This window comes from Mastomys coucha, unplaced genomic scaffold (genome assembly GCF_008632895.1).
Source record: "Mastomys coucha isolate ucsf_1 unplaced genomic scaffold, UCSF_Mcou_1 pScaffold21, whole genome shotgun sequence".
Taxonomy (NCBI): domain Eukaryota; kingdom Metazoa; phylum Chordata; class Mammalia; order Rodentia; family Muridae; genus Mastomys; species Mastomys coucha.
Genome location: NW_022196904.1, coordinates 137,250,744 through 137,260,464, shown reverse-complemented (window position 1 = coordinate 137,260,464; position 9,721 = coordinate 137,250,744). Strand labels below are relative to the sequence as shown.

General features: G+C 51.3%; 1 protein-coding gene across 3 annotated transcripts; it reads right to left on the bottom strand.

Moving 5' to 3' along the window:
• Positions 1-1,993: 1,993 nt before the first annotated feature.
• On the bottom strand, positions 1,994-9,468 carry Slc25a45 (solute carrier family 25 member 45). 3 transcript variants are annotated; one of them, XM_031389372.1, is made up of 6 exons: positions 8,957-9,463; positions 7,861-7,904; positions 7,601-7,672; positions 7,121-7,306; positions 3,296-3,554; positions 1,994-3,175 (listed from the first exon to the last, which is right to left on the bottom strand). In XM_031389372.1, the coding sequence occupies exons 1-6, from the start codon at positions 8,991-8,993 to the stop codon at positions 2,907-2,909; spliced, it is 867 nt and encodes a 288-aa protein (XP_031245232.1). In that variant the 5' UTR covers positions 8,994-9,463; the 3' UTR covers positions 1,994-2,906. The 3 variants fall into 3 exon arrangements, with proteins under 3 accessions (XP_031245232.1, XP_031245234.1, XP_031245233.1); XM_031389374.1 differs by having other exon boundaries at positions 7,861-7,967; positions 8,957-8,987; XM_031389373.1 differs by lacking the exon at positions 7,601-7,672 and having other exon boundaries at positions 8,957-9,468.
• Positions 9,469-9,721: the final 253 nt, after the last annotated feature.

Below are 9,721 nucleotides of genomic sequence, written 5' to 3'. Positions count from 1 at the left end.
TAGGATTACAGGTGTGTGTCTCCTCCACCTGCCCAGTGCTAGGATTACAGGTGTGTGTCTCCACCTGCTCAGTGCTAGGATTACAGGTGTGTGTCACCACCTGCCCAGTGCTAGGATTACAGGTGTGTGTCTCCACCTGCCCAGTGCTAGGATTACAGGTGTGTGTCTCCTCTACCTGCCCAGTGCTAGGATTACAGGTGTGTGTCCCTGTGCCCCATGCCTAGTGCTAGGATTATAGGTGTGTGTCTCCGTGCCCCATGTACATGGTACAGGCACCAACCCAGAGCTTTCTGCATGACAAGCACTCTGCCAGCTGAGCTGCACCCTAGACCTCAGAACTGTTTCTTGGACAGCGCGCTGCCCGCTGAGCTGTGCCCCAGACCTCAGAACTGTTTCTTGGACGGCGCGCTAGGCAGTTCTAGTTTTGATGATAAGGAGTTAGGAGTGAAGTCTGTTCCGTGGAGTTTGGGGTTTTGGTTTGGGGTTGTTTGTTTGTTTGTTTTTGTCTTCTTGTTTGGTTGGTTTTGGTTTGGTTTTTTGAGACCAGGCTGCATAGCCTTGGCTGTCCTGGTACTTGGTCTGTAGGCCGGGCTACCCTGGAACTCACATAGATCCTCCTGCCTCTGCCTCCCAAATGCTTAAAGGCACTTTAAAGGCAGAGTTCATGGTTTAGTGAGGCAGATATACTCAGAATCACACAGAAAAGATACTCAGAGGTGAGCATGTAATTACAGACCAAGGAAGAGGGGTAACATGAAAACGTGTCTAGTGGTTCTCAGTGTGTGGCCCACACCTACAGCTGCAGCTGGAAACTTAAGGAAATATCCATCCCCTACCCTCCAAAAACCTACTGAGTCTGCAACCCTGAGGCTTGACTCAGCAAACCACTTGAACAAACCCTCCAGGTGTTTTGAAACTATTGGCATAACTGGAGGAAGCACAAAAAAATGTCTTGAAGGAGCCAAGAACTAGAAGATGGGGAGGTACAAACTCAGAGAGGAGCATGAACAGATCCTTGTGGGAGAGACCCACTCAGATGTGTTCAGCAGCAGTACGCTAAGACATTCATCAAGAGCAAATGTCTACGGGCATCCCTGCTGGGGGGAGGGAGCTCATAGTAACAAGAGGCTGTGAAAGAGTACAGTCTATCTAGCTAATAGCTATGTATGGGTTTTCGAGACAGAGTTACAGTGTGTAGCCCTGGCTGTCCTGTCCTGGAATTCACTCTGTAGACCAGGTTGACCTTGAACTTAAATATATGCCTGCTTATGCCTCCTGAGTGCTGGATTAAATGTGTGTGCCACCATTGCCCAGCTCTTAGCCAGTTTGTTATTGGTATTGGTTTTTGGTTTTGGTATTTTTATGCTGGGCTATAATACCTTTAACCCCAGTATTCAAGATGGCAGATCAGCCTAGCAAGGCCAGCCTGAGTGAGTTCCAGGACAGCCAGGGCAAAATCCTATCTTTGACCCTCCCTCAAGTTTTTTTTTTTTTTTTTTTGGTTTTTCGAGACAGGGTTTCTCTGTATAGCCCTGGCTGTCCTGGAACTCACTCTGTAGACCAGGCTGGCCTCTAACTCAGAAATCCGCCTGCCTCTGCCTCCCAAGTGCTGGGATTAAAGGCATGCGCCACCATGCCCGGCCAAAATATTTTTATTATTATTTTGTGTGTATGAGTAGTTTGCTTTCAAGAGCATGCAATTCCCACCTAAGCCAGAAAATGGCACCAGATCCCTCAGAGTTACAGCTGAGTAAGCTGCCCTGTGGATGCTGGGATTTGAACCTGGTTCCTCTGGAAGAGCAGCCAGTGATCTTAATCACTGAACTATCTCTCCAGCCCCTCAGGCAGTTTTAAAATTTAATTTAGCAATTGAGATGGATAATCAGACAAATGTAAGGAAATATGTGAGTGAGGAAGAGACAGCTTGGACATGGAGGTTGGAAGGCTCACAGCTGTGTGTGTGGTGGGAGCCGAGACAGGAAGTGATCATCAGTACTGCATCAAATGAAACTTTATTGAATGTATCCGTTCAAGAGACAGAAGTACAGCCTTGACCACAAGACTTGCACAGACTAACAACTCAAAGGAGCAAGAAAGCGGGGCGGTGGTGGTGCACGCCTTTAATTCCAGCACTTGGGAGGCAGAGGCAGGCGGATTTCTGAGTTCAAGGCCAGCCTGGTCTATGGATTGAGTTCCAGGACAGCTAGGGCTACACAGAGAAACCCTGTCTGGAAAAAACAAAAACAAAAAACCTAACTATGTGAAGCACTGCACACAGAGGTATGACTGAGGTAGGCTGGGGTGCTTGGGTACCCCATAGTCAGCACAGATGGGGCTAGAAGGACCCCTAGATAAAGAGCTCTGCCTGGATCTTGAGGAGAGTGGGCCACTGGAGGACAATTACACCACCCACGGCACTCCTGGGACATGAGGGCCCACCTCAGGAAGTAACCAAGAGAAGGCCACCTAGTGGGGCAGCCAGGAGCCTGGGACCTGAGTTTCCCTGAAGGTAATGGAAACCCCTGAAGGATTCTGGACATGAAGACAAAAGTCATTCTCCTGTCCAGGGAGTGGTTTGAACTCAAGGGCTGGGTGATGCCGGGACAGTGTCTGGTCCCTGAGTGCTCCTTCATAGGGGCAGCTATGGCATGGTGGCCTAGGTGATGTTTATGTACTTTGTGACCCTGCTTCCTGGACAGAAGCGGTCTGGTGAGGTGGACTAGAGGTGGGGTGTGTCTTGGAGTCTGTACAGGGTTTCTTGTTCATTGGTTTCTTGCACCTTAACTCTCTGGATGATACAAGGTGCCTCTTGCTTTGCACCTGAAAGCTGGGTGCTTTAGCCTGGTTTTCCAAGCTGCTATCAGCCATGATTCTACTGTGGAGTTGCCAGCATCATCTGGCCAGGCTCATCTCCACAAGCGCAGCAGGTATTCATAGCTAAGGAAGGTGGCAGCATTGACAGGAAAGGCACGGGCACTATTGAGTGTCATGCCCTTGAAAAAGACTCCTATTCCCTCCTGTCGGAAGCTGCTTGCCATACAGTCCAGCATCCCTCCGTACTTCCTCCCCTTCAGCCCATCCATCTGCATCCGGGACTTGATCACATCAAAAGGGGTGGCTGTGATCCAGGAGGCTATGCCTGCAAAACCCCCTGCCACCAGAACTGTGGCTGAACCTAGGATAGAGGGAGCCAGGGTTGAGTCAGAATAGAACAGAGCATCTTCCAGTCCCCACCTTTAGCCCCCCTCCCCTAGCCTCTGCTGTATGCCGCCCCACCCCACCTCACCCCACTTACTGGGATTCTGGCCTTCTGGTGTGTACTGGCGACATAGTCCTTCATAGGTGACAAAGTACATTCCCAGTGTAGGAGTGTCTCTCAGCACCAGGGCCCAGGATCCTCTGAACAGTCCCTGGGGTCCTTCTTCTCTCAAGATGGAGGCTGCACAGTGCACAGGCCCCCGGTACCGGGGCATAGAACTCCCTATCTGCATCCTTGGCTCTGTCTGGTTTTGTAGACGGACTTTGATGAGGTCGAAAGGAGCCAGGCAGTAGGCCTATGGAGAAAGACATGGAGGGGACTGGGTGGGGCTTAGGCTTGGAAAATGACTGCTTTTAATCACAACAGGGCAGAGAGGCTCCTGCCATCAACTCCTAGCCTCCCACACACATGCCTGGGTTTGGCCAACTGTCTGGGTGCAGTTGGGAACACGCTGCCTCCCTTATTATCAGGCCTGATAGGCTCAGCTCTGGCCCCTCCTCCTGAGATAGCAGGCACAGGCACTCAAGGACGCATGCTAGGCTCCGGGGCTCCCTGATTTCAGGGAGGACCACATGCTTGCAGTGTCTGGGGCTCAGTAAAGGTTCAGCAGCAGGAAACAGTGAGGAGCTGAAGGTGCAGAACAGACCCAACATCGTAGAGTTGCTCTCCCTTCTGCATTATACCTCTCTGAAGCCCCAGGGTACCCCTCCCTGCCTCTGACTAAAAGGGCTTATAGGGGTGAGATGGTGGTAACAGGTGGGATTTGGTAGGCACTAGAGCCCTTAGACAGCCAGGACACAGATCTGGGGTGGCACTGGATTGAGCTGAGAGGATGAGGAGAAGAGGAGATCACCATACCAGTGAGGTTTGAGTCAGGGATGTAACTATGTCAAGCAGGTAGCTGTCTAGGGTGACATGTGTCTTTAATCTCAGCACTAGGAAGGTAGAGGCAGGCAGATCTCTGTGAATTCCAGGCCAGCTTGGTCTACAGAGCAAATTCCAGGCCAGCCAGTGCTACAGAGTGAGGCCCTGTCTCCAGACAAAGCAAGAGATGTTACTGAAGCTCAAATGAGGTTCTAGCTGGGTGTGTTGGGCTCCTGCCTGTAACTGGTGTTCTGGCTGGGTGTGCTGGACTCATGTCTGTAACCTAAAGGCTCCAAAGAAAGAACTACAAAGAGTTCAAGGCCAGCCAAAGATACATAGTGAGCTCCAGGCCAGTGTGGGCTACAGCAGACTAAAAGTGTCTCAATAACCCAGTTACTGGGGCTCAACCGTTAAGAGCATTGGCTACACCTCCAGAGGACCTAGACTCAATTCCCAGCATGCACATGGTGGCTCTGTATAGCCATCTATATCTCCACTTGTAGGGAATCCAACACCCTCTTCTGGCTCTGATAGGCACCAGGCATGTAGATGGGGCACAGACATGCATGCAGGCAAAACATCCATACACATAAAATAATAATTACTTTAAAAACATTTATTACAAAAGAAAAACAAACAAACAAACAAACAAACAAAAAAACCAACCAGGGCTGGAGAGATGACTTAGTGGATAAGAATTTCTACTGCTGTCCAAAGGACCTGGGTCTGCATGCCTGCACCATCCGGGATAGCTCACAGCTGCGTGTAACTCCAGTTACAGGCTGTCACACACCCTCTTCTGGCTTCCATAGGCAGAATTTAAATTTAGAATTAAGATAATTCTTTTTTCCTTTTAAATCAAAGAAAACTGCCGGCAGTGTCACATCCTGTTGCCCTAGCACTGGGGAGATGGAGGCAGGGTCCTGGCCGAAGCTGACTTGTCACTAGTGTGCCCTTAGTGTTTGGGTCTGCCTGGAAGCATGTGAACCCTTGTTCAGATCTAGGCCTGGCTGGTAGTGGAGGGGCTGGCAGCTGACTGATGCTGGCTTTTAGCAGGTGCAGGCCACACTGCGTGCTTTTGCCGCAGCAGAGGGTTGAGTCCCTTTGTGAGATGGGGCTGATGTTTCTCCTACAGCCTGTCAGCAGGGTTGAGCTGAGACATTCAGGGGTAGGCTCCTGACTTGGAACTCCAGGGCTAAAGCAGGGGCATCTCATGGGTTGGGAACTGTGGAGCCTAAAGGGTTACTTAACCGCTAACGAAGGAGGCTTCGACTAGGCCACAGGCAAAGTTTGTGGCCACAGAAGCCTTCAGCTTCTGCCCCTTTCTCTTACTTCCTCACTGAAAAACAATTGGCTCCAAAACCCAGTTGACAGATGTCCTAGTACAGCCTGGCTTTAGCAGGTTCCTGAACTCGTCACCATTTGTGGCCCTAACAGCTCCAGGTTCTGCTTTTCAGAGAAATAAGGAGAAGGAAATTGAGAAGCCAGGTCACTTTACTAAGACTCTTAGGCCTCTTCCTGTTCTTGAGGGGTACAGGCCTCCGAATTTAAGAAATGTGTATATAATAAGGAACATAAAGCTTGGTTGGGTAGCATATAACTCTAATCCCAGAATTTGAGGAGAAGAAGGCAAGAGGATTTTGCCTTCTGAGCTTTAGGTTAGCCTGCTCTACATAATGAGTTACAGGCCAACCAGGGTCACATACAAGATCTTGTTTTGAAAGCACTAAAGGGAAGGGGGTTGGAGAAGCAGTGCAGTGGTTAAGAACACACATTGCCCTTGCAGAGGATTGGAGTTCAGCTCCCAGCACCCACATGGCAGCTCACAACCGTCTGTAGTGACATATCTGTAGTAACATTTTTTTTGTTTGTTTTGTTTTTGTTTTTAGAGACAGGGTTTCTCTGTGTAGCCCTGGCTGTCCTGGAACTCACTCTGTAGACCAGGCTGGCCTCGAACTCAGAAATATAGAACTGCCTGCCTCTGCCACCCAAGTACTGGGATTAAAGACATACACCACCACTGCCCAGCCGTAGTAACTTTTGTTCCAGGAGATCCAACACCTTCAGGCCTCTGCAGGCACTGCATGCCCTTGGTGTACATAAGTGTATATATGTAGGCAAAGCACTCATACACATAAAGTGAAAAAACAAGTAAATAATATTTTAAAAAATAGAGGTGGGAGAGGAGGAAGAGGAGAAGGCAAGCTAGCGCCCGCTCTCAGTTGCCTCTGTAATCATTAACCGCTGCTGTGCACACCCTGACTTTGGCCTCTGAGCTTGCTCTCTGCCCCATGAAGTATCAGTGGCATCAGGGCAGGTACCCATTAGAGGGTCACCCAGGAGCCCATCTGGGGTGTAGGGCTGAGGTGGCACCTGTCCCTTTGTTCTGTTCTGCTCAGACACTCCCTTTAGCTCAGGTCCCTTCTAGTCTCCACCACACCCCACGGAAACCTGGTCACTCCAGCACTGAGAACAAAGACCGAAATAAATGATGGGAGCGACTCATGCAGCGATTGGTTGACCACAGCATCTGTGACCTGTGGCCTCAGGCAAGGCTCGAAGATTACTGTTACCCAGGGCTGCAGGCAAAGGCCTGGTTGAACAGGTAGGATGATCTCTAGGACTACTCTAGGATCTCTTCAGGACAAAACTCAACTCTACTAAGTATAACAGTTCCTCAGGGTCAAAGGTCACCATGCTGCAGAGTCTTCCCACAACTCTGGGACTGGTGGAGTCCTCTGAAGGTAGACAAACCTGAAAGCAGGCATTGGCTGCTTCTGCCTGGCATCTTCTTCACACGGCCTCCTCCCAACCCCTGGTCTCCATGACCTTCCACCTCCAGCCTGGGCAGGCACAACATGGCTGGGCCAATGGGAGCAATGTCTACAAGCACCCCCTAGGAAGGCCTTCTTATGCAGGGCTGGGAGTCCCTGGGGTTGGGGGACTCAGATCCATCACTGTGCCACCTGTATGTGTGCCCATGCATGGCCCTCTCACCTGCAGGAGGCCTCCAGTACAACCTGCTATGAAGATGTTTGTGTAGCTGGGTGGCTGGGCCCGTCGATCCTGATGGGAGGTGTCTGTTAGCGCCAGCAGGGTATTGCTGTACACTCCGAACAGGACGGAGTTGACCAGGGCTACACTGGCAATGGGGAAGCTCATTCCCTTGAAGAAGCCCAGGACCTGCAGAACAACATGGCAGCACTATTAGTCACGGTGGGCTTCTGTGCTTCTGTGTCCCACTTCCAGCTCTGGCCAGGCCTCTGAGCTGTCCAGCACTTCTTCCCAAGCCCTGCTCCAGGCAGAGAGAGCAGGTGGAGGAGGCTGTGAGGACCTGGAATCCACTTTTGAGGTGCTAGAGGACTCTCAGATACCCTCACGGGCGAAGACTTAGAAGTTGTTAGCAAGCAGCAGGCAAAAGGAAACAACCACCCCCTGCCCCAGACGACTCTGACCCCAAAGACGAGGGCTACCTACTGACTCATGGCGGTACGTCTTGACTACGCAGTCCACAATGCCCTGGTACGTGTTTTGGGTCTGTAACCGCACCTGGATGGAAAGTACTGGGCACGTGAGGCAGATGGGCAAGCCAGGGCTGCTCCCACACTGGCAGCCAGGTCACCCACGCAGCAGACGCTGGCAGGCACACCAGTGAGCCAACCCAGTCAGCCAAGCCCAGTCTCTCACTCAGGTTCCAGCCTGACCATCTGTGCCTCTGGTGCCTTTACTGCACTCACCTTTACAGTGTCAAATGGGTGCCCCAGGACCAGGCCCACGGCTCCTGCGGTGGCAAGAAGGTGGTATGAGTGAGGTCTGTGTGCCAAGTCTAGGAAACAAGTCTATGCTAGAGGAAAGAAGGATGCAGGCTGAAGCAGGAAGCCTGAGTGAACTCAGACACCCACCACTTACATTCTTGGGCCTGCACAAATATTCCAGTTGCCCTGCCCCGCTCTTCCACACCTGGTCCTGGGTCACAAATGTGCTGGGACAGGAGACCACATGCACAATAGGCAAGAACCATGTGTAACACTATCCCCAGCTCTGACTATGCTCTAGACCTGTATATCGGATATTTATGTTACGATTCATAACAGTAACAAAATTAGTTATAAAGTAACAACAAAATAATATTATGGTTGGAGTTCACCATAACATGAGGAACTGTATTAAAGGGCCACAGCATTAGGAAGGTTGAGAACTACTGCTCTAGAAGGAGTGGCTACTATTTCTAACTGTGTCAGCCATACTTCTCTGCCCTCCTCGAAGAGTTCTGTGGCCTTGAATGAGGACAGGCTCTACTGGCCACTCCCTCCTGCCTTCCAACTTGTCACAATTATCAGTACAGAGTGGGGAACCCTTCTTAGCGTCCTGCCAGACCCAGGGGAGAAAGCCACCCCTGGCTAGTCTTATTCTCTGCAGGAGATGCTGTTTCTGGGGCTTGGGGTGACCCTCACCAGTGGCAGGTTCACAGTGTCCTTTCTCAAGGCTCAGGAGTGCACCCATTGCCAGGTAGGACAGATTCCCAAAGGTAAAATAAGGACAGCCGGACAGATCAAAGGTGAATGTGTTCTGGGCCCCTCACGCTGGTCTGGGAGAAGGGATTGGGTTTGGTTGTGCCTGGGCTGTCAGATCCTCACTACTCCCCGGAAGCACGGCCTTGGGATACAGAAGCCGTTCTTCCTTGCTTCTTTCCCCTTGGCCATTCCCAGAAGTCTCTGGGGACAGCTGGCTGCTGGGTGCTCCAGAGGGAACAACTCCTCTCAATAACCCATCCTCCCGGGGAAACCACCCACCCTTAGGGATGATATGATAGAAAGAAGAAAAATGTCTCACCAGAGATCCAGCCAGCCACAAATTCTTCCACAGGCATGTTATGGGCTCCGGTGGGAACTGATACTCCAAGCAGGCCCGCAGGAGACTGTTGCAAGTGAGACTCCCCACCCCCTTTCCAAACCCGATAACCTCCCACTAATGTTTAACCCTGGCTGGAGGGTGAGTGATGGCCCAGTGCCCAGACCTCGGGCAACCATTAGCGAGAGTGAGCCAACGTCTGTGACCCTGAGACTGGAAGAGGCCTGAGAAGTACAGAATCTCTAGTGGCAGGTTGACAGCCGCAGCTAGCCTGAGTTCTGTGCCTAGTCAGTGACAGTCATGCTGGGTCACAGGGGATGGCAGCTGAGTCCTACTTTGATGAGCCTCTCCAAGGCTGCCTTAGTGAACAAGGATCTAGGCCCTGCTCAACTAGCCAGTTCATAGCAAATTCCCATTCATTCTCACCTACCCTGACAAGCTGTGAGGCTGTGTGAAGTCAGAATGTGGCCACGAGATGGCAGTCCCAGGCTACAGTGGCTTGCAGCAGCCACCTAAACCCGAGAAAGAGGCCCCGGCTCCCAGAAGTGACTCACCAGGCCCTGAAGCCTGTTTGTCTGCTCTCTCCAGATTGTTTACAGCCATGAATCAGAACCGCAGCCTCCTCTTGCCTAGGGGAAAGAACAATGGGCTTTTGACTGCACAACGGGCCCACTGCTACATGACATCAAACTCAAAATCCTGCTTTCCTGCCCCTGTGCCTCTGTATGATTGGGGCAAGAAGGTCCT

Bases quoted from the DNA above. Each gene is read 5' to 3' on its own strand.
- Slc25a45 (XM_031389372.1), bottom strand. From the start codon at position 8,993: ATGCCTGTGGAAGAATTTGTGGCTGGCTGGATCTCTG. The intron at 7,673-7,860 runs GTGAGTGCAGTA...CTTTCCATCCAG, and splicing joins ACCCATTTGACACTGTAAAG to GTGCGGTTACAGACCCAAAA. The intron at 3,555-7,120 runs GTGAGAGGGCCA...CTTTCTCCATAG, and splicing joins GTACTGGAGGCCTCCTGCAG to GCCTACTGCCTGGCTCCTTT.